Genomic DNA, 25256 nt, shown 5'->3' with positions numbered 1-25256 from the left:
TTAAATATGATGTTACAGGAAATTTTGATTTGTTGTGCCACAAATACCTTTTACGTTTTTTCTTCATGCAAACGAGTAATGTGTGCTTTTTAAAACTTTCTATGTAGGAATGTAGATTTTCATCCTGGAGAAGACATTACTTCCGTGATACCTTGACTTAGTCCACAGAAAATGAAGCAAGATTCTACCAGAAACACTGCTTACACCGTGGACTGTGAAGATTATGTGCACGTGGTAAAATTCAATCCATTTGATAGTGGAGACACATGTTCCCTCATTGCATATGGTGGCAATAATTACGTAGTTGTTGGGACTTGCAGATTTCAGGTTAGTTTGTCTTATTGTTGATTTTATTACTTGCTTCCTGAGACTTACTTTGCCAATACCTCTACTGGACAAAAACCCTGGTCACTTTCCTGTTTCCTCCCTTTCCCGTGTAATCAGGGGAGGGTTTTACTTTAACAAGTCTGGGATATTTGTTCTTCAAGAAAAAAAAAAAAAAAAAAAAAAATACACATTGTTATAAATTACTATCCTGCTGGTATAAAGTTCCTTTTGAACAGAGTCATAGAACCACAGATTGTTTTGGGTTGGAAGGGACCTTAAAGATCATATAGTTCCAACCCCCCTGCCATGGTCAGGGACGCCTCCCACTAGACCAGGTTGCTCAAAGCCCCATCCAGCCTGGCCTTGGACACTGCCAGGGAGGGGGCAGCCACAGCTGCTCTGGGCAACCTGTGCCAGTGCCTCACCACCCTCACAGTGAAGAATTTCTTCCTAATAGCTAATCCAGACCTACCTTCTGTCGGTTTAAAACCATTACCTCTTGTCCTGTCGCTGCGCTCCCTGAGTAGACTGCAAAGAAAACAGGAGCAGTCTACTGGAAGAGCAATCCCATTTTAGTATCTCTTGCTAATGTCGGTGACTGCTACCTGAGAACTCAAGTGCACAACTTTGGAAATATGTGACTTAATATTTGCTGTACGTTGTTCTTTATCATCTCAGGGTAATTTGTTCTTTTTTTGCGCAGTTATAATTTGTTCTATGTACATTTGCTCTTTAGATTAAATTATCTTCTAAAGCTTTCAGCTAGCCTGCAAAACAGCAAAGATTACATCTACTTTCACATTACAACTAAAGTATCTGTGTTAATTTTATAGACATTTCTTTTAAGGAAGGACTATAGAAATAATTACTTTTTTTTTTTTTTTGCTTTCCCAGTTGTTTTTATTGGATCTCTCTCACAGACTGTTAGAAAAAATAAATATATTTTCTTACCTTGAAATTATTTAGAGTCATTATATTCTGAAAATTTTTTAAATGTAAAATACTGTGTACTGTATATTTTAATACTGTATAAGATATTTTTTTAATTTGGGGTTTTTTTTGCCTAGATGCTTGAAAATCAACAGGAGACAACTGTTATCTTAGGAATCTACTTTTAAACTTTTTTTCTTCAACTTGCTTCTCGATTATACAGTGTTATTTTTGTACTTTATCTAATATGAATAACAGCATAACTGGTCTTTTTATTATTATTATTCCCCAAAGTCTTACTGTTGGAGATTTTCTGAAAAGCACCTTGTGCTGACCACAAAAACCTATTGTCATCTGTACTCTATCTCGTTGCTGGTGTAGCCCTTGAAAAGAAACTAATTAAAATTTTGACAACCACTGGTATGAGGTAGTTTTTCTATAATTTTCATATCCTCCCTTCCCTTCCACATGTGGAATCACTGAGTGTTTCAAAGTAGGAGAAGAAAATCCTGTTGTTGTTCCGTGCTTCAAGAAGCATTGAAAGAATCTGGATAATTTCATGCTTCCTCTGCTAGGTTCTTCCTAGCCTCTACATTATGCAGCAAGCATAGAGAGAGGTTCCTTACCTTAAAACAGAATCATCATATAGAGAAAAATTTGTAAATGTATCCTTTGAGCTGCTCCATGAGATGTTCTGAAGAGTTTTTAAAGTTTTTTTAGAGGTCAACTGATTGACTGAGTCCGCAACCCCAACTCTTGTTTCACCTTTCCCACCATCCACTGTGCTCACCAGTGAGAAGCTTAGACAAGTTAGTAATTTAGGTCATGTTGGATGACAGAGGGTACCTTTCTAGCTCCTGCTGTTTGGAGATTGTTGTTGTGGAAGTGCTAGCATTTTTCCATAGTGTAAAAACAACTTGGAGAGAAGATGGCTTGCTTTTGTTCCCATTGTTTCTTCTCATTGCAGTGTGTTCTTACATGCTGTTATAAGTGGCTTTAGCTGTATCTGTGAAGATACAGCTTGTACAGAGTGAGCTTGGCATCTTTGTAGCTCAGGTCTGATTTCTGTGCTCTGCATTGGCCTCTGGCTTGAGACGGCAATCATTTAATGTATTTTTAAACACTTACGTATTTGAAGTTAATACTTTCTTTATGTTCCAGGTTTTCACTTTGAGGGTGTTACAAAGATCCCAGATACATGTAATTTTGAAAGCCTTTCAATTTTATAGCAGTCTGAGTTGTTAGAAGTCATCAAGATGTTCCGGATTAGCTAACTATGGTATTTCTATAGGAGGAGGATGCAGAAGTGGAAGGCATGCAATATAAGACACTGAGAACGTTTCATCATGGAATCCGAGTTGATGCCATAGCATGGAGCCCAGAAACTAGACTTGATGCTCTACCTCCCCAGATACGGTATTTGTAATAAATTATTACAATGAATCTGTATCTCTTATCTGTTTTCCCTAATTCCTTAATATTGGACTAAGTTTAAGGCTTATGGGTGAAATCTAACTCTAGATATCACTGACAAAGTCTCTGAACATTTCAGCAGAACAACATTTTCATTCTTAGAGTCATTCTTTTTTTGTTTTGGTTTGTTTTGGGTTTTTTTTCTTTGTTCTACCTTTTATGCCCTTGCCCCTCCCCCCCGGTGAACTATCAGTAAATACCTTTTTTTTTTTCCCTTATTCATTATTTTAATGGACCTAAAATCTAGTTAGTTCTTTCTTTGTACATCTGTGAAGAAGTAATTTTTTAAAGAAATTTACTAAGGATGAGACTATTGTAATGGCCTGCTTATAGAGCTGTTTGTAATGGTCTGCGTAGTATGGGGCTGTGTTCAGAAGTAGGCCAGATGCTATTCATGAGGTGTAAATCTATAGGTGTAAATCTAGAAAGTAAGTTAACTATTAAATATGTACTTAAGAATTAAAATGTTCTCAATAGCTTGTAAGCATTTTCAAAATTATGATGTTTGATTACTGCTACATTTTTGTAGTCTTTTGTTTAAAATATGTTAGAAATTGGTTTTATGAATTTATGTTTCAGTAATTTAAAACACGGATAATAACGGTTCTTTTTGTGCTCTACCACTTAACTTCTTCCAAGAGAAGTTTCAATGGCAGTTATGAGGGAGATTTCAGGTAATCGATAGTTGATTCAGATTTAGCTCTGTAAAATGTTTTGCATTTTTTTCCATGAAAAAGTATTCTCGGCACTTGAAACACACTATTTTAGAGATAAGTTCTGATTATAACTCTGCTTGTCGCCAAAGCAGAAAAGTTAAGATAGAAGCTTTTGGGTTTTTCAAAATCTGAATTTTCCTTTGCATGTCACTTTGCGGAGTTAAACTGAAGGTCAACTGATACAAAGTCAGCTGTTGCAGTGTTAATTGACTGAAGGGCTGTTCTTTGTCTGTTGGGTGTAGGTTCTGTACTGCGGCTTCTGATAGGAAGTTAAGGCTATTTACTTCAGACCTGCAGGACAAGAATGAATTTAAGGTAAGGGCAGCTAAGCTGATTTTTAGAAAAATTTAGTCTTTAGTGAAGTCTAATCTTTAACTGCCCTTCTGCTCCATTTTGCTTAATGTACTGTATGAGTTAGAGCACTGAACTGACAGATCCTATACCCGTCATCTCGAGCGAAAATAATTGTATTGTATATATCTTTCTGTCTTTAAAGTGGGAATAACTGTAATTATCAGCTACAGATCTTTTGATTTAAGAGTATTTAGCTAACAATTTAACCAAATTGAAGAAAAGCAAGTAGAGGTTTATGGATCATCTAAAATATACTCATAAACAAAATGCCCTACAAGTGAGTTTCAAGTACCATGTTGGGTAAGCTTCCTTTATATAGACCTGTAAAATTTTATGTGGTATTGGTTATTGGAATCCTCTCTAAGAAAAGCAAGTTTAGTAATTACTCTTTCATGGGGAACTGGAAGTTGCAATTCGCCTCTTTCAAACAGTAGAAAATTTAAAGAGAATACTGAATTTAGTATGTAACTGCAGGCAGGTGCCATAGGTTGTCACTTGTTTATTTCTAAGATGGAAACAAAGTAAATGTCTGCTTCAAATACAATTTCACTTCCCCTTCTTTCAGTGTAGACGGTAGTGTTCTTGAACCAGTGATATAAAAGAGGCCACGTCTAAATACTGTCTTCACTTTATAAGCTGAAGATTGGTTTTCTAGAGTTGTCTTTTGTTTGCAAGACATGTCAATTCCTGTGTCACTTGGATGGATACATGTTCTTCAAAATTCTGCCTTTGAAACAACATCCAAGTCCTAATATTAGTTAGATGTTTGTGCTAACCAGTTTGAATTTGTTTTGTTGAGGTCTCGGCTAAGAATAAGCAAGGCTAGTTAATCCTAAAAAATCAGGGGAGAGGGTTCCTTCTGGTTTAGTGCTTTGGAATATGATAATGCCTCTTTTGGTGAGAGCTGTGTATAAAGGAGAAAATAAGACTTTCATTGATGGTTTGGTAATTTGTATTAGTAAGACTGATATTTGTCATACAGAAACTAAGTGAATTGCAGATGTCACTTATGTGGCCATACTGATAATGGAATGAATAAAGGCATGGCAAAGAAGTAAAGATGGATGTTACTAAAAACAGAATGTCTTTTCTTTAAAGAAAATACTTTTTATGTTACTTAGTACATGCACATACCCTTAATTTCCTTCTTTCACGTTTGGTCATCTTATATGTCTTTGTCACCCAGGCAGTGGGATAACTGACATAGTTACAATCAATCAACTTGGGTGGCACTTCTGACAAAGTATTTCTAGAAGTTCTTAATGCAGTTTGCTTGTGAGTTGATGTCTGTCATTTCTATTGGATTTAGATAATAAAGTTCCTTATTATGTATTTATATAGTATTTGCCAGTTTTATGACATTGCAGACAACAGGCTTTAATGTCAAGTTGTGAATTAAATCTTTTAACTCTTGAGAGGAATATAAAGTTACTTATTAATTATGTATGTCTATTGCAATTTGAGAAACTTATAGAACTGTTTGTAAGCATGCAGAAGAAATAGAATGGATGAAATCATTAACAACAGTGTAGATGATGGATGGTTAATAAGTGGAAATAATCAAACATATGGATGAACCTTGTATTGCAGGCTCTGTTCAGCTAAATTCAGCATCTAAATTCTAATTTTATTTATTTTGGATTAACGAGGGACCAGATGGACCGTCTGTTAAAATCAATGGGAAGTCTCTTGACTTCAGTGGACACTGGTTCAAATCATGGATGAGTGGGTTTTTTTCCCACATGTTTAATAAATATGAAAGTTGTTAATTATTTTTATTGGGGGTTAATTAGTGATCAACAATTTTATGTGGTTTTACCAAAAATTGAATATGACAATTGTGAAAGTTCATAACTTTCATACCTCTTCCTGTCCCTACATCATGTGGTCCTTAGCGAAAGGTACTCTTCTGTACCTTCCAGCGTAGGCTTCGTGTCTACACCAGCTTTCAGATGTTCCACATTGATGCAGGATACAGCCCAGACTTAAGACTAGGAATTACCAGTGGGATCTGCCATTTTGCTCATTAGGAACTAATTGCTTCCAGAGAAACAATCAGTATTATAACTTCACACAAACACACCTTTGATAATTCATGAGCTTAAACTTTTAACCTGCAAGTTCAAATAAGCAAGTTTATTCTAATGAAGAATTCTAGTAAGCTGTTTATTACTGAATTAGAATGAGACTACAAACCACACACTTTTAAAATAACAATAATTTTGGATGTACCAAATGAGATGATTCTTTTCTAGCTTCAATACGTGATCTATATTACAACCAGAGAAGCAAAGGGGGCGACTCGGTAGCACAGTCTGCTGAGTGCTGTTTTTTCAAAATAGAAGTTCTGTGATGTGTTACTGTTTTCCCAGCTTTGACAAGATTTTTTTTCTGGTACCTGACCAACACAAATGACACTTTAAAACATGCATTTCTAATTTAGGGGAATTTATTACATAGTAGCTTTGACTGGATGCCTAGAAATAAATTTGAAATGCCACATTTACATTTCCATTAAGGTAGCGATTATTTTTCATACAAAACGGTTCATTGGAGAACTGATTCATCTACCCTTAGGACTTCTTCCTACACAAAATGCTCTGACGTGCAGTTATAAACTTCTACTGCAAAACTGTGTTTATTACATAACACATCTGAATAATTTTTTTGATAGGTAGTTGAGTATAGAGGCCACAGACCATTAATACAACAGTTGGGCATTAGAACGTGGAATTTAGGCTGAACAGCCAAACAGCTGTAAGAACTAGAAGCATAAAAGTTATTTTGTCCCAGGAGGAAACAAGCAATTACAATATCGTAATTATTCAACTCCAGCTGATATGAATAAGATCCTCCAGTGTCTGATGTAGACAGAAGGATCAGAGAATTGGATTTTTGTCAGCTGGAGACATCATGGATGCCTCTTCACTTTTGACAGTACAGAAGACTAAAGATTGTTTGGTGCTTATGCAATGCAAATGAGAAGTGTTGGCTTGAATTTAACAGTAAAGCTATTAGCTTTGTTTATGCCACTTCCATCACTGGAATTAACAGTCTAAGAACTTCATTAAGGATGTTCAGAGACTGAGGAAAAAGTAAAAATCTATATTGTTACTGGATCAGACTTGGTCTAATGTTAAAAATAATCAGAAAACACCTAAAAATATATATTTTTACATAAGAGTGAGGAAAAAGGAAGAACGTGGACTAGTGTGTTTATACGGATAAGAATGTTGTCTTTGAGATTATCTTCTCAGCTTTTTGACCAACAGTGTAGAAAATACTTTGGGTAATCGTCTTAATTTCTTATACCTGGGTGACCATCATCCTATATACTTGTTGTCAAGAAAAAGTAACACCTAACTCTGATTTAAAGTCTGCAAAATCTCCGATGTTCGTAAATACTTGGTGAGCTATGCTGAGCTGGCTTTCAATAAAGTTTGATACAGTGGTTTCTTAGTCAACTAGTACCTCAAAAGAGCTGTTTTGTAAACCTGAGGTTGAGCTCACAGTGAACACATGGAAGACTTTGATCCATTTTACGGTGCACACATTACACGTGGGATTTTCAGGAGAGGTGCAAAATGTGTAAACAAAGCTGAAGGAAGTATGTGATTGCAGTCAAAATGTAATCCCTAAACATTTTGTCTTTTATAGTAAACAGTTAGTATGGGTTACTTCTCGAGGGGTAGACGGAGTAATCTTACTCTGTTTTCCCAGTGGAAAAACTGTCTTGATGTAATTATCAACAAGGAACTTGAAGCATGCTGAGTTTTCCATTACTTTGTCAATTCGACCAATCCAAAATTTATGGGTTGGATCAAGCCCAGAACAACAAACAAAAGGTAAAATATGACTGATGGATCTTTGTGAAATCTTTTTCTTCTTTTGAGGTTTTCATTTGGAAATGAGTTGTGGCTTCCTTCTCCTGCTTCAAATTTTGTTTAATAAAAAGCATATTTCATCAGAACTGTGGAAGTAAAATGAGGCAGGATATTTGAATTCAGAATGCTGAAAATTTTCAAAAGACTTGGCATTTCTGTCTAAATAGTTTAGCATCATCTCAGGATGTTTTATTTCTAGTATAATCCACTAGGCTTTAATAAAATTATGAGCTATTTGAAAAAATTAAGTTGGCTGCTGAAAATGTTTCTGTATTGAATTGATGAGGCATTCATAAAATTTTTAGAGAGGGGGATTTAGTTATTGTGAATGCTTGAGAGATATATTTTTTTTATCAGTTCTGCATTTGTTCCTCAGAATAGCTACACTTAAGAGAACAGACAGTGTGTTTTCCTTTCAGAAAGCTGTGGAACTGGTTGTTTTCCTTTGACCTTGTTTTCCTCTGCAATCTCTGTGTCATGCTGTTATCCAGAGGATATTTTCGTCTCCTTTTTATGATACCTTACTGGGCAAAACAAGAGCAGCTATGCCTTGAGACTTAGTGGGACTGAAGAGGATGGAACAGTAATGGATACAGCATCTACACATGAACATTTGCCTGACTTAAAATTTTACGTGAGATTTCTGTCAAAATGTTAAGTTAATGAGAGAAAGTATGGTAAATCCTCAAATGGAACAAACTGGTATCTTAACTAGCTACAGATTTTCTACTGAGACTAGAGGTGATTTATTCATACCTAGCCCTCATGTAAATGAATCTGAATGTACTTAAACTTTGACTGGACTCCAAATGAGATGACTTTTGCACACTTGCTTAGTGCTAAATGTGTATAAGTTCTTTAAGTTAGTTTTTTGAGGATATTGTAAACCTCAAAAGATTAGTGATGTCTGTAGATAAGTATAAAACACTTATTGAGAATGGAGAAGAAAAAAAAAAACCTCTTGATATTATGGCCAAGATAGCTGAAAAGCCTCTGAAATACATCTAACTTTTAATTTTTACTAAAACTGGGATTTTGCTTTTATTTAGAAAAGCTATGCTGCTAAGTTGTTTTTTGTTACAGATAAATTATTCTCAGTACTTTGAAATAAAAATGTCATGATTAAGAAGCTTCAGACAAGAACATTTGCACAGTATCAAGGTTCCCTTTGAAATCATAGAATCATAGAATGGTTTGGGTTGGAAGGGACCTTAAAGACCATCTAGTTCCAACCCCCCTGCCCTGGGCAGGGACACCTCCCACCAGACCAGGTTGCTCAAAGCCCCATCCAGCCTGGCCTTGAACACTGCCAGGGAGGGGGCAGCCACAGCTGCTCTGGGCAACCTGTGCCAGTGTCTCACCACTCTCACAATGAAGAGCTTCTTCCTTGTATCTAATCTAAATCTACCCTTTTTCAATCTATCACTACCCTCCCTGATCAAGAGTCCCTCCCCACCTTTCCTGTATACCCCCTCTAAGTACTGAAAGTCTGCTATAAGGTCTTCCTGGACCCTTCACTTCTCCAGCCTGAACAACCCCGTGAATGACTTCATGCTTTCTGATACAACTGTAAATATTTGCTTTTGATTGACAGCTGACATGTACATTACACCATGAGAGTTCATATCCTATTATTTGAGAACAGATGATATATTAATTCACAATAAAAGAAGAGTGTGCACTGTACCTCATTTTCTTTCCTCTTCAGCACAACAGCATATAAAGCAGAGAGCACAAAGCACTGTGTCTGTTCTTCTCAAATGCTGAATTGAAGTTGTGCTTGATTGCGAAGGTGTTGTATGGCTTGCGTGGTTTTGCTTGTGCTGTTGTTCCTAATTTTTGGTTTTCATAAAGTCTTCGGTGTGCATTGTCTTCTGTTTCACCTTCTGTCACTGAGAGTTTTTTCACTGTTTTTTCTAAAGGTAGCCTTTTTGTCTGCCATCTTTAGTGTACATATCCTCTTAGGCAATTTGTGTGCTGACTGCTTGGAAAAGGGTATATGCTGAAAAGTGGCTGGTTTATTGCACCTTCAGAAAAAAACTCTCTTGCTGCTTGCAGGAACGCCTGGTAAAAACTACTATTTAGAGACAAGAGTTATTTACCAGTAATCAGAGTTCTTCAAGTTCTTCACTTCTTGCTCATTCTCCTCTTTCTGAGATTTAGTGTCTTCTGCCTTCAAAATTCAGTGTTTGAAAGGAGGAAAAAATGTTCTGGTGTGATTCACTGATCTCTGTCAAGCAAGAGCATCAAACTGACCTCTGTGGTCAGGAATAGTGAGGCGTCTTTTCACCTACAGTATGAATCTACACATGACTTAGATATTTTAAAGAACTCCAGTTACTGATAAATACTTTTTTTACCTTCCATGTAAAATTATAGCTTTATCTTAACACTCATACATCTTTCCTTTAGTGGGTCTGTTAAGTGCATTGTGGACTGATGGAACAGTCAGCTCTAAGGTATAAGTATTTCTTTTTTCTGGTTGACAGACATTTGATGGCCACTCAGATTACATTAACGATCTGGTATTTGCTCCCAAAGAAGGTCAAGAAGTTGCAAGTGTAAGTGATGATCACACCTGCAGGTATGCTTTTTCTTTGAAACCTTACTGAAATAGTAGTGGTTGGCTTTTTCTGTGCATGTATGCTTTATATGCATGCTTAAATAAACAAGCATTTCTTTCTTTATTTTTAATGGTCCTTCATAGCCCACTAACAAGACAACAAGTGGACTAGGCTTGTTAACTAGGTTGTGGACTTGCTTTTTGTTGTGACTTGTGGTTTGGTGATTTTTTTTCAAAGCAACATTTTGAATTAGATACAATGTGAAGAAAACACTTCTGTCTTGGAGTTACATATGCTATCATTTCTCCTGCTGGGACAGGAATAAAAGGCATGAGAATAGGAGAGAGAGAGAGAAGACAGGCATAGCTCAGCACTGAACTGTACAGACCCTTTCTGCATTCTGTCTTCAGATGAGTCATGTTTAAAATCAGTATATGTATGTGAACTTGTCAGCTGACCTAAACTTACCAGGAGATGGGATTACATAGCCTAAGGACAGTACCATACTCATACAGTGGTACTGGCAGCTCATAATACCATGATTATAGATGCTTCGAACCCATGGATTTAGTTATTTGTAACTCAAAGTAAAGGGAAACATGGCTAAATACTCTGAAAAACACTGATTTAAGTTTTCTAGTACAGGAGTTTTTCCTTGTCAAAAGGTGCCCCATCCTCCTCTTCTAGTAGTGCACATGAATTGATAAAGCTGCTATTCTTATCCCTCCAATGCAGCTCACAGTTGGAGAGATCAGGAGGGCAGCTGTGCAGGCTTTGCAAGTCATTGCAGTAGCAGCAAGAGACTTGAGAAATCATCATCTTTGACTTTCCTTTGTCATAGCTGTGATAATTCAAAACTTGCCTCAGTTAAGGAACTGTTTTAGTTTTTTCTCTAACTAGATGAATTATATTTTCACTCTTTGAAGTTACCACCATATCAGTTCCTATATAAGTGACCAGGTAGTACTCAGGGGAAAAAGTAATTTTTCGCTTAAGCTATCTTCTACCTGCAAAGAGAGAAGGGAATAGCTCTTAGAATGATTACTGTGTATGAGGTTTTGTAAAGGGTAGATCATCAACTGGTATAAATCACAGTTTAGTAGTTTTAGTTGAGCTACTCTGTCCTTCATAGATAGAAAATCTAAAAAGTCTGTGATGTAACACCCCTAGGGAACTCAGAAATACTACTTTGACCAGTAGGCAGATTTTCCATAGATACCCTGTCCATATTTCCAACAAAATCGTTAGGAATGAATAGTAGAAATGTATGACCTCTTCATAGCTTGTTCTGATTTATTTCCTATCCTTGATTTCTTCATTAAATCTAAACTAATATTGGGCTTATTCAGCATAGAGTTGGTTGAATATATGGCCTTTTTTTGTTTATTTTATGAAATGCTCAGTGTTCCTGGGATGAAAGAGAATTGTTTTAAAACCAGTAGTCTAACTGATACTAAATTAAAAGGAAATAAAAATGAGATAATTAATGTATACTATCAAGATTTCAACTTAGTAACCCAGAAAGACATTTTATGCAGTAAACCATAAAGTCTTTGGTTAAAAGCCATGGGAAATAAGTAGGATTTTTTTTGGCTACTTGAGTTCTTATTTTTTCCATTCATGCATGTGGAGCATGAAGACTTTTTTATTGAATTTAAAGGTTACACTTTCAAAACTAATGGAAAATGCATTCCTTGGGACTTACCAAAATCATTCCTTCCTTACTGTGTAATTTGCTTCAGCAGTAATGTAAGAAGAGGAATAATTCTTCTGTCTGCACTGAGTTTCTATCCTGAAATTATTCTCAGGGTACATCATCTGTTAATACCTTTGGAATAAAGTTCTAGAACAATTAGTACAAGAACATGAAGTTTTGAGTGTTTGGGTACTGTTCTGATAGAGTTCCACTTTTAATAAGGTTTTAATACGATGTCTCGCTATGTACAGAGTATATACAAACACGTTTAGATCTTCCCTGGTTTTCACTCAGTAGTGACTTCAGCAGAGATTTCTAAGGAACTCAAATTTTCCGTTTATATGCACTAAACAATCTTGCCACAAGCTGCTGCAACAGTGACATCTCAGAGCTGGGTTCAGTCATTTTGGTTGGGAGACAGTGTAAGTCAGACACTTATATTCAATGTTCTTACCTTCAAATTGCTCCTATGTCATTCAGGAATTCTTGTTGTTTCTTGCACGTAGTCTTTGTTGGCTTTGTCGGTCTCACAACACAAGACTTTTTTCCAGCAGTGAAGTAGAACTGAATTAAAAATATTCTTGCATAAAAACAATTGCAGTAGCCATCTGTGTTATGTAGCTGTGAACACAAGTGTTATGTGCATTCATAGACAAGTGAAGAGGTGTTGGTGTGTAAATAAGCTGTATGCTTTAATAATATCGCATTTCATTGCATTGAGAATCTCAAAACTAATATAACCTTAAAAAGAATTGCTTTTCTGAAAGAAGACACTTTTGGAAGACTTAAACCCTACCATGTTGCAGTTACTCACAACTGTATTTATAATAAAGATTAAAATTCCCGTAGCTAAAAGTTACATCTGCGCAGTGGATTGAAAAATTCAAATCCTGGGTCCTAAATGTCGTATATTACTTCCTTCATTTTGTCCCAAGGACGGCTATGTTCCAAGACAGATGGAGCTGTTCATAAGCATATAGTTAATCTATGTCTTTGTCAGGATAGTGTAATTTTCAAATTTTGCTGTATTTCACTGTCTTACACTTCATAATTGCTTTACTCTTTCTTAAAAAATAGAAAAATAAAATAAAATTATTTTTTAAATTGGATTGCAAAATTGTAAAGAAAATGGTAGAAGACTGGCAGAGGAAATAGCTAAAATAACTACTGCTATATTAAACAAAAAATTGACTTAGTTTTATTTGTAAGTCATGTGTGTTAACAATTTGTGTACAATTGTGTACAATTGAAGTAAAAAAAAGATCTTGTGTATACATTAAAAAAAATTAAATTTAGGTTATTTATACATTTCTACTGAAAGCCAAACTTAGTCATGGCAGAAAAGAAAAATAAATTACGTCTTGGATTTAATCGATTTGGGTTTTTTCAAATATAGTTCTTTTTTCTTTGTGATCTACCTTTCATATCTCAGTTTCAAAATTCTGTATATTTATGTGTAATTAAAGTAATTTGCTTGTCCATTTCTTGGACGAGAAGAATAAGAAAAAATCTTTTATGATAACTTTAAGGAGTATTTCATTTAATTCCTTAAAATTATAAGGGATTATACACTTCTTTGAACATTTGCATTAAGTGTAGGAATGTGTGCGTCCCACTTTGCTAATGAGAACTGTATGTGCAACTCCCTGTGCACCACTCTTAAAAACAAAAAAGAAATTATCGCTGGCTTTTTCGTTATGATTTGGAAACACAATACAGGAGGCTGCAGGGATTCAGATGTACAAATCATTTTGTTCTGATACTTAATGAAGCCTCTGCAAAAAGATCATAGGAAATGTTTGGAAAACAGCACGAGCTTAAGAGACACCCCTCGGTTTTGGTAGTTTTTGACACTATCTGATGTTCTTGAATTATTTCATGCAAAATACCATCCTGGTAAAACCTAGTAGTCTCATATGCATGCTAAAAATTAACCTCTGACTGTTAAAAGGTTAATTCAGTCTGATGGACAACCAGTTCATACTCCATCCTCATACTGAACTGAAAGATTACTGACAGTGTCAGGCCCTTAATAATGGCAGTATGGCAATTTCTTATGGTCATCAAGTGCTGGATTGGCTTGTATTTAAAAAAGCTGAAAAGGGCTCATTCATCCCTCTCTCTCCCTCCCTGTTTTTCTTTTTTTTTTTTTTATTATTCCTCAAACTACATCTCCGCCCTCTCTTTTTTGTGTGTAATATAAAAGAACGTACAGTTGACTTGTCGTCCACTTTATCTGTGAACGTACTTACTCTTTGTTTCCTTTCTGAGTTCTGTTCAGTCACTTATGCCATGGCTCACGTTGCTTCATAGAGAAGGACTTTGTGAATATGTTTATCAGTCACTGTCAAGTTCAGCCTTCTCTGCTGCACATACCACAAAGCCAGTCCATCAGAAGGTTAGTTTTGCTCCCAGGATACAGATTTGGGGAAAAGGTTTAATATCACTAGAAATTAAATTAACTAGAGTCTCAAAATTTATTGTAGTGTTTCATCGGTTTTTAGGGGGTTTTAATCTGTAGTGTATTTTACATGGTACTGTTATGTCTTAGTTATTTTGTGTAGGTCTTTCTCTAGACATATGAAGGACAGACAATGGTAACTCCTGTTTAGTTCTTTTTATCTTGTGTTTTTTTAATGTGTGCCAGCACTTGTTGCACTTGAGTCTTACTTTTTTTTATTCAATAAATATTTCAGTCTTTGGATATATTGAAAAGTTGCCTTTCTCACTTATTCCTGCCTCCAAAATTGTATTTTATTTATATCTTCCCATTTCTCATGCACTCAATTACAAATTTTTGCCAAGATTTTTAAAAAAGGTTTCTTATTTCATGTTCTATCTTCATCTGTTTGTCTCATAGAATTCCCCAGTGTCTCTTCATATAAGAAATGTCATACCAAAATATTTATCCTTTCAGAGGTATGCTGATTACAATTATCAAGCTAGTTATGCATTATAATTGATGAAAATAAAGGAGAGTCTTGGGTTATTTTTAAGAATCCGGTCTTTGCACACTTTTCGCATACATCCCTGTATGTCCCCCAGATGTAATTGTACACAATTTCTGTTATACTTTATAGCCACAATGCAAGTATTAACCAACAGCTTCTGTTGTACTTCACAATCACTATGCGAGTACTAATTCGTCTCCTGTTACAGTATCCAGTCAGCTTAAAAAAAAAATAAAAAAATAAAAAAATCTCTTTCCAAATCAAATGTTTGGAACGTTATTTCAGTCTGGTCTTAAGTGTGGATGAATAAGCCTTTAGTTAGGAAGTCTTCAAAATATGTAGATGAAATGGTAGCTAATTCCTGTGTGACGCATTATGACTTATGTTAAGGGTCACACTGTCCTAGAACATAGTCTAGCCTATAAATTGTTTTAAATAGAACTCATTGCATTAGATTTGTTTAGCAGTTACCTTGTATTTTAGAAAGTCATTGGCGAAACTGTAGTTGAGCTTCTCAGTAACAGTCATACCACAGAAGCATTTAGTTTTACATCTACATTGGAAACAATAAGCTGATAACTCTAACAGCTAATTTTTCTTTGGTTGAAAGGATACAACTGAAGCTTCACATTTTTGCAAAAATACTGCTTAGTCTCTGGCTTTGCTTTAGATGACTTTAAGAGTATTTCAGTAGTAGTAGTATTGTGTATTTCTTGGAATGTGAGTGTGCATGTTCTGAAATGCATATTAGCGAAGAACAGTCAGTTGAGACCCTTGAGACAGTACATGCGCAGTTTCCTGCGTCCCCTCCTTCTACCAACATTGCAGGGGATAATCAGAATGGCATCTCCCAGTTACCAGTGAAAAATAGATCAATGCTTGCATGTCCAAGTCGCTGCTACAAGAAGCTAGAGGTAACATGGATTTTAATGCCAAAATCTGAAAGATTCTAATTACTAATTCTTTAATAACATTGATATTTCCTTTGACCAACAAAAGAAAATGGTGAACATGGGTCAACTTTCTGAAAGAGAGTAAATGTGTAAATACTATGAAAAGGCTTTTATTTCATGGATCAAAAATAAGTGAAGGAAATACTCTACAGGCACAAATATAGGAACCTGTATGCTGAGTCAGGAGGTGGTTTAAGATGGCTGGGCCTAGTGGACTAGCACTAGGCAGCACAGATGAATTTTCCCTTTCTCCCTGTGCAACCACTTTTGTGGCTTGTTTTGGACAGTATTCTGAATAGGGAGTCCTGCTACCTGATTCTGCTCCAGATTCTGCAGCAGTGAACTGTTAGTTGGGTAGTGCATTATCTGATTTATTAAAACTAAGGTTCTTTTATTTCGTCAGTAAAATAAAATAAAAGACCAGAAATTATCTTGAATGTTACACCTTTCTTTTCTTCTGATCAGCTAGAGGGGATATCTACAGTTCCACTTTAGCCTTCTGTTCTTTCCTGCCCAGTAGCCTCTTCAGATCTTTGATAACTACCTCCTCATGGAGTTGGCAGAAGACCTGAGATAAAGCCAGTGTTGGTTGTATTCTCCACAGTGTTAACTAATCTCTGCACTTCCCACTTTCCTTTTCTGAGATCTTCTTCTCCTCACTCCTTGTGCTCAGTGAGGAATAACTTTGCTCTTTCCCTCTGTTGTGTAATTTCTGTAACAGGAATCTCTCCCTTCTCCATAGTCCTCTAGGCCTTGCATAGAATGATAGAATGGGTTGGGTTGGAAGGAATCATCTAGTCCAACCCAATTCAGGGATGATAGGATTTTCCTCACACATGGAATATGTCTGATGGAGATATAAAGAAACATCATCAAGGTGTAATTAGGTATTATTAAAAAAAAAAAAAAAGCCACAACAAAAACACGTTGGGCATTTTCAAAAGTAGGTCAGACAGTACTCTCTGAGTAATGGTTCAAGTACAGTTGATCACGCTTTGTGGTCAGGAGTGGTATCAGATTTCAAGGTTTGTTCTAGCCCCCACCCCACTCACTAAAACTATTGGAAATCTTATGTTGAAATAATTCCCTTTTTTGCTTCCATCTTCTGGGGATTTGAGCAATGCCTGAAGGCTGCAATATGGTTTTGTTCTTTTACTGTTGCAAATGATGATTTTTATTCAGTTAGGATTTGGTTTTGCTCTCTAGTTAGAATTACTCAGAATTCAGAAAGTTAGAATATAAAATAAGGAAAATCTCCATTGCTACAAGACAGGTTTTCAGCTGTTCTAATGAATGCTTCACCAACTTTAATAAAAGTCCGTTGTATGATAAAATTACTGCACACATGCAGCATGCCATTATCCATATTCATGCATGCAGCATACAATATAGTTGTTCCAATGTAGTTTGAGTATCTTTGTGCTTTGAAATAACTGCAGTTGTCACTTGTTTGTTTAATCATAGGATATGTGTGACAAGAGAAATGTACTAATATGTCAAGAATTTTCTTTAACAGCATTTGCAACTGTCTGTATTTTGTGTTACTTTAAATTTTGTGAGCACTGCAGTGTATCATTTCTCAGTCCTTAGTTACTTAAAAATTAATTAATTTACTGAGCAGATTATTTTTGCGGCTTTCCATTATTCAAACTTCGGCCCTTATTTCAACTGTGGTTATTCAAACTTTTCTCCTTCAAATTTATTGTGGAAGCTTTTTTAAATATCAAAAAAAATACAAGCCAAATAACAAGTCTATACAACAGTGGTTGTGAGGAGGAGGAGAAGAGGGCAACGTACTGCAGGGTTACAAAAAATAAGGATATTTGGCGAAAAGACACTCGTTTGCTTTGGTATAAAATCATGGTAATATTAGTAAACTTTCAAGGGCTTTGAATGGGAGACAAAATGCTCAGTCTTTTTGGATTGATTTATATGATAGGAATGTGGACAAAACTAGAGGGGGGTTTAGCATCTGTAGCTGATTTGGTTATGATTACTGAGTAATTGAGTAACTGAAATGCAGTTTGGCTAAATCTTTGGTCTTTGAACATTTTTCACTTGGGTTAGTCACAAAGAAATATTGAAAAGAGTTAAATGAACACATATGTGATTGTAAACTTTCATACCAGCATGGACTTGATGCATTCAGACAAGGATCTATTTTGATATGTATTGCCTGGTTTGCTGGGGCTTTTTGCAAAATTAAATGGTACCATCTCTGTAATCAGTACAGAAAGAAGGAAATATAAGAGTGGCATTTATCCTTCCCCCCCCCATACTGTTTGTTACTAACAATCTTACCATTCTTGCAAAGAAAGATATACAAGTTTGGCATTTTATAAATAACAAAGTTAGGGAGGTAGAAAGCATAAATTTCTGTGTCAACACCTAATAATCTCACTCACTTCAGGGAAGGAAACATGATGGCATGCTCCTTTGGCCAAAATGATTCACCGTCTTCTGTTATATCATAATTTTCTCCCTGCACAGTAAATACACATGGAAAGTGTTGATTTGACTTGGACAAATCTACAAGGCAAAATTTTTGGCAGTAGAAGAAAGTATTGTATGTTTCTAAATTACCTAATCAAGTAGATATTTCATTTTTTAAACAGTTGTCAGGTTTTTGTTTTGACTTTTTTTAATAAGGACACTGATTCTTCAAGATTAGAGACCCTGTGTTTTCTACAGGGAGAACAAATATTTGATCTGTTGTGGTTTGGCATAAGAAAACACCAGTGTTCATTAAATATATTTACTTTATTCTCATATATTTTGTCTAGACTTATGATGTATTATTTAAGAGTTTTTTGAAATCTCTTAAATATAAGGCTCTAAGCACCCTGGTGAGATATAAACTGAAAAAGTCTAGAGGAAGTCAGCAAAAATCCTCTAGAATAAACAATAATAGTACGTAGCCACTCATTTAACTCAAAAGACTGGGCAGAACACTACTTTAAAAGTTGGCTGTTTCTAAGGTTTTGCGTGTCAGGGAGGAAGGGTATATATGTATGTTTCAGCATGCAAATGCATATAAATAATTTGCAGCCTTGTGGTTCAGACTGATGTTCACAGCTGTAATGTCTTTGTTGTACAACTGAGCTGCTGATTATGTAGGAAAGGAGGCAGCTGAGCAGTGGCCATGAGGTAAAATATTCTCAGGTTTGGTTTTGTTGCGTTGTATAAATGAAGTAGCTTCATGGTTCATTAACGCTCATATCGAATACATCCAAAGAAAACTCACTCATCACGTAACCTAGTTTTGGTGTTTAAGCATATGCTTCCTTGTCAATCCGTATTGACCAAATATTGATGATTTTTTAAGTATTTTTTTAACTGCTTGATATGTACTGTAGGTGCTTCTAAAGGAAAAGATTAAACTGGCACATGTGATTTATTTGTTGAAAGCTTGCCCAAGACCCTTTGTGAGCTAGTGTTATCTCTGCTGTAGATCCCTTTGTTTGCCTTAGCTTCATTCTTAGTTTCTTATATTTCCATTACTCAATCTTGTCTCAATGGAAATTCATCTATTAGACAGGCAAAATACTTTAGTGCACAGTCTTATCCTTTACATGGTGGTGTGAGTGATTTAAGTTGCTTGGTACTTCACTCTAGGTGGCTTTTATCAGTTAGACCAACACTGACCTTCCTGCTTTGTATTGTCTCACTGTTATTTATCGTATAGTACAAAGGCTGTAGAGTTGACTTATTAATAAAGTGGAAATGTATCATCTAGATTTCATGTCTAGACAACTAAACTTATCAAATTATTTGGATATTGCCCTTTTAAACAGAGGCTCTGTCTTGTTCATCAATGTTAAAAAACATTATCTTCAGCACTGACCACTTTTACACTCTTCTTGAAGTGGTAAAGCACCAACACTTTCATTTGGTCACTTCCTTTGTGAATGTGTTGAAGCACTGAAAGTTAATGTATTTGCAGTCAAATGGCAATAAATAGTTTAATATTTTGCTTTTTTTTTGGTTTTGTTTTGGTTTTTCTGCTTTAGGGTCTGGGATTTGGAAGGAAATGAGAAGGCCCATTTTGTTTTACGTTCTCCTGGAATGAGTGTTTGCTGGCATCCTGAAGAGGCTTTTAAGGTTGTGTTTTCCAGCTCTTCACTCTCACCACCTTTAAAATAACAGGAAGGTGGACTTATCTAAACTATGAATTTTTGATGCTGTAGTAAGATTTGACTTTTGGGAGCTAGAGTACATTGTAACTGGATATTGGTTGGATCTGCTAATGTGAAGTCACTGTAAATGAATTCTCATTCCCATTGTCATCATTTTACCCTCAGTGCCTCACTCCTCCCATCAGAAATATTCCTTCTTGATTACATACATCAATAGTTGTTGATAACTCTTCTGATGATTGCATATTAACTTACAGTTGCCAGAGAGAGAAAAGTTCAAGTTTTTCTCAGTCATGGTAACACAGTTCACCAATAACATAGACTCTTGCAAAGCATGCCAAGTTTTGAAAAGTATCTGTTTGAAGTTAGCAAGGGATTTTTTTGGTTGTTGTTCTCGCTTGGAATATATGAAATATGTGCTGAAAAATCAAAATGAATCAATAAACTGTGATTTTATACTTATCTGTTTATTGTACTGGGGAGGATTAATCAGCTGATCTATACCAAAATATTTAGCTTCATTAACGGTCCAGTCCTTGCAATCTTGGATTTATTATTCCTGTTATGACAATCAATTAACTGCCTGAAGCAGCTACAAATAGTTGTTCAGATTACCACAAAAACGCACACTTAAAACAGAGAAAAAGCAATGAAATAAGGTGTCAAAATATTTACATAGCAATAGGGAAGAAGGATCTCTATTCTCATCATGCTCTCCACCAATATCAATATCCGGTCCTTACTAAGAAAACTAGGAAAACTGTTGATTCAGGTGGTATCACAAGTGAATGTGTTTGCTACTGTTTGCTACTGGGCATCTTTGTTAGCACAACAAAATTACTAGATTTGCCCAAAAATATTGCAATGTTATACCAGTCTTACATATTAGCTTGCCTTTTCTTTGACCCTTATCAAAGAGTAGGCACAGGATTTTTTTTAATTTTTTTTTTTAAGAAGAAAGCTAGTAAAACTTGACAGACGTGATGGTTGTTGAAAAGCTTATTGCAGGTCAAAGTTCTTACTGCACCCTGGCCTTTAGTTGGCAGAAGAGCGTGTTTTGGTGACAGCTCTCTTTTTCCAAACAAACTTGGATGTTATTGGAGTGCTGGTTTTACTGCATCTTTGCCTTCCTTAATTATTGTTCAAGACTGTCTTGAGAATCATCATCTCATGGAGAAAATTTCTTTCATCATTTAATCAGGAAGCTTTTTCTACAATACTTAATAAACAACTGCTTGAATATATTACTTTAATAGAAAAAAGTTTAGATAAAATCTGTTGTAAACTGTTACAGGATGAAGAGATATTATATAAAACCTGTTCTATAAAATCAGTGTCAATGCAGATTCTACAGTTACACTGATTAATAGTGTTGTTTCCCTTGTACAGCACAATGTTTGTCAGTCAGTTCTTTATACTCAGAACAGGAACTTTTTAATTTTAAAAGAATTAACTTTTTGCTTTACAATTTTAAAAGCGCAGTGCATTGGTGGTTAAGAATGGTGCTTCTAAGCACCAAAATTATATACCTAGATATCTAAAGATATAGATAAAATAATGTAATCATTATGTATAACAACATGGCAGTAGTATAGATTAAAGTGCTTTTTATTTATTGGTGGAAGAGTGTTCAGGAGAATGTTTTCTGTACAAAGCAGAAAATTGTACCTATTTTAATATTATGAATATGTACTTGAAAGTATGCTAGGTTTGCTATAGAATAGAAAAGATACTAAGATCATTACATGTTAAGTTTGCAACTTTCTATTAATTTCTCTTAATAGCTGATGGTAGCAGAGAAGAATGGAACAATACGATTCTATGATCTAGTTACACAGCAGGCCATTCTCTCCCTAGAGTGTGAACAAACGCCGCTGATGTCAGCAGACTGGTGTTTAAAAAATACTCTTAAAATCGGAGCAGTTGCTGGAAGTGATTGGCTAATCTGGGACATCACTCGCTCCAGGTATTTTTATACGTGAGATAGGTTTCTTCATTCTCTTCTTAAGCACTACATGAAGGATGTGACTACTTTTCTAATATAGCACCTAAATGCATTATGTATTATATCACCTAATCATTAAGTAAATGAACATGCATCAGGAATTATGAAATTGAGACAGATCATTCCCTGGTATTCTTTGTTTCGTCTTTATCTGTCAGTATTTACCTGTTAAAAATAACATTGTCTTTTTATCCATTTGAGACAGCATCTCACTACTGTTTACCTCTTGCTGTAAGTTTTGTGTGTTTGTTAAAATTTCATTCCAAGTCATAAATAGATAATTATTGAACCATAGTAAATAGGATGTCTACTTCAGTTTTTCTGCTCCAGATTGAGATATAATCTGCAGAAATGCTCTGGTTTTCCCTCAGATTCTTCACAGAGAGTAGCCAATGTGTCGCCTTCACTGTTTAAATGATACATGCTTTATGATACTTACAGTATGAGCTGTAGCTGTTTGCAACTGTTTTTTACCTGAACTGTGTGTTTTAGTTACCCACAGGAAAAGAGACCCGTCCATATTGATCGAGCCAGATTATTCAGGTATGAGCGTTGTCTCTATTCATTGGTTCTTGTCTATATAAATCTTAGGTATATGCAAGCAGTTGTGAGTTTAGGGACCTGCTTGTGTCGCACTTAAACAATTTTTAGGGGTGCCTGGTCTATAAACTTCGTGAAATTTGTGAATGACCTACATTTAGTATATAGGTGTAACAGTCCCATGATTTCTTTCTGTTCTATGACAACATGCATACAGAGCTGTGGGTGGTTGTCTATGTTTACCCTGTATCTGGGGCTAAACTGTAACACTTGCTCTATCACCTGACAATCCCTCACCAGCCAGGAAACGGAATTGGGAAAAGGAGAGGAGATCCATGGGTTGAAGTGAAAACAGATTTAATGAAACAACACTAATACCAACAAAGGTATACAAAGTTATACTCGGTCAAATGAATATTCAGTAGTCACAACTGACAGGGGACCAGGGAGAAGCAGGAGGAATCCCACAGGAGCTCCCTTTCCTCAGTAAACCTTCCCTCCTTATAATGACTGTGACATTATGGTATGAGCTACACCTATAGCTAACTCAGGTCAGCTGCCCTGGCTGACTTGAAACTGCTAATGGCCTGCCTAGCATGGCTGGCCTAGGGTTCTGTCCCAGCCAAACCAGGACAGTGATGAATCATTTACAAGCCATTTCTCTGAATTTATTTCTCTGGTGTTAGTGGAACATCTGACAGATTCACGCAGTTAAGCACAAGGGAGAGAACTCCACTTTGTGTGCACTTCTGATAGCCTGATAGGGATATTTGAAAAGTACGTTCACGTTATTCATAGGTGGTCGCGAGTCAATGAAAATCTGTTTGCAACCACTGGATATCCAGGAAAGACCACTACTCAACTGCTTGTTCATCATTTAGGACATCCCCAGGTAAAATTTTGAGTTCAGCTTTTGACTGGAATTGCATCTGTTCTCTTCAAATCAGGGCCATAAATAGTTAAAAGCTACAATTAAAAACTAGCCCAAACAATCCAGACATGCTGCTTAGTCTACCTGTTTTATTTTGTTTTGAGTCATCCATACTAAGGAAAAAAAAAATCACACCACGCTTAAGCTGCTATTTTAAAAACTGCTTGATCTATATGTTTTATTTTGCTTTGCCTTATTGGTGCTAAGGGGAAGAAAAACACATTTAACCTATTTAATAAATTTTTCAGTATTTCTAATTCTAAAGAGGCTAAAGACAGCTGGTTGTGTATTTTATAGGTTTGAACTAATTATATTGTAAATCATTAATGAAAATATATCCAGAGACAATGAACACAAAGCATAGGAAATATTTTGGTTTTGCTGGAGTTAGTATACATTTGTAATGCTTACAGTAAAAATATTGCCTCCAAACATACTGCTTGTGAGTACACCTAAATAACAGGAAGTAGTTTCATTAAAAAAAGGTTTCTAAGTTTGAAAGTATGCCTTTAAAATAATAATGTTAATAATAATAATGCAAATAGTTGAAGGAATTTGTTATCATGGAATATTTTTGCTGTATCTTACTTAAATGTAGTAACTAACTACTGGAACTAAGTAGCAGATAATCAGATTTTTCAGTTGGATTTCTGTTGTATTTTAACTGTATTTGTTAAGGAGAACTAAATCTACGGGTTTTTTTTGTCTATGCAACTTAGTGTATGTGGTATAGAAATCATTTATATGACAAGTTGTATTGATAGTTCACTTTCTTTTTTCTTTTTCTTTTTTTTTCCAAAGCCCATTCTTACTGGCACTGCAGCTGTGGGATCTGGTTTGACATGGCATAGAACTCTTCCATTATGTGCAGTCGGAGGAGATCATAAAATTTTCTTCTGGGTAACTGAAATGTAAAATAAGCGTTTGCCTTCAATATGAAACTTTACAGCATAATGTCTCTTTTCTAATAAAACAAAGGAATTTACTCTTTGTACTGGTATTTATTCACTTTGAAACCATAAGAAAGGGACAAGTAAAATATGAAATGTTTGTGTTTAATTTTTAGCTTGCAAATACATAACAGTCAGGTGAAGTCCCTGGTGACTGGAAAAGGGGAAACATTGCACCCATTTTTAAAAAGGGTAGAAAGGAGGCCCTTGGGAACTACCGACCTGTCAGCCTCACCTCTGGACCTGGGAAGACCATGGAACAGATTCTCCTAAAAGCTATGCTAAGGCACATGGAGGACAGGGAGGTGACTTGAGACAGCCAGCATGGCTTCACCAAGGGCAAGTCCTGCCTGACCAAACTGGTGGCCCTCTGTGGTGGAGTGACTACATCAGTGGACAAGAGAAGAGCTGTGGATGTCGACTATCTGGACTTCTGTAAGGCCTGTGACACCGTCCCCCACAACATCCTTCTCTCTAAATTGGAGAGATATGGATTTGATGAGTGGACTGTTTGGTGGATGAGGAATTGGTTGGATGGTTGCATCCAGAGAGTAGTGGTTAATGGCTCAATGTTCAGATGGAGATTGGTGACAAGTGGTATCCTCAGGGGTCCATACTGGGACCAGCGATGTTTAAGATCTTCACCAATGACATAGATAGTGGGATCAAGTGCACCCTCAGCAAGTTTGCAGATGACACCAAGCTGAGTGGTGTGGTTGACACTCCTGAGGGGTGGGATGCCATCCAGAGAGACCTTGACAAGCTGGAGAGGGGAGCCCATGTGAACCCCATGAGGTTCAACAAGGCCAAGTGCAAGGTGCTGCACCTGGGTTGGGGCAATCCCCA

General features: G+C 35.9%; 1 protein-coding gene across 1 annotated transcript; it reads left to right on the top strand.

The window, feature by feature from the left end:
• The first annotated feature begins 171 nt into the window (after positions 1-171).
• On the top strand, positions 172-24405 carry NUP37 (nucleoporin 37). Its single transcript, XM_009951899.2, has 9 exons — positions 172-327; positions 2549-2673; positions 3689-3761; positions 10174-10268; positions 19859-19949; positions 21769-21950; positions 22482-22532; positions 23328-23421; positions 24262-24405. The coding sequence occupies exons 1-9, from the start codon at positions 172-174 to the stop codon at positions 24373-24375; spliced, it is 981 nt and encodes a 326-aa protein (XP_009950201.2). The 3' UTR covers positions 24376-24405.
• The last annotated feature ends 851 nt before the right edge of the window (positions 24406-25256 follow it).

This window comes from Leptosomus discolor, chromosome 1 (genome assembly GCF_034619465.1).
Source record: "Leptosomus discolor isolate bLepDis1 chromosome 1, bLepDis1.hap2, whole genome shotgun sequence".
NCBI classification, from domain to species: domain Eukaryota; kingdom Metazoa; phylum Chordata; class Aves; order Leptosomiformes; family Leptosomidae; genus Leptosomus; species Leptosomus discolor.
Note: the sequence above shows the minus strand (reverse complement) of the source record. Positions and strands in the feature narration are given on the sequence as shown.

Bases quoted from the DNA above. Each gene is read 5' to 3' on its own strand.
- NUP37 (XM_009951899.2), top strand. From the start codon at position 172: ATGAAGCAAGATTCTACCAGAAACACTGCTTACACCGTGGACTGTGAA. The intron at 328-2,548 runs GTTAGTTTGTCT...GTATTTCTATAG, and splicing joins TTGGGACTTGCAGATTTCAG to GAGGAGGATGCAGAAGTGGA. The intron at 19,950-21,768 runs GTTGTGTTTTCC...TTCTCTTAATAG, and splicing joins ATCCTGAAGAGGCTTTTAAG to CTGATGGTAGCAGAGAAGAA.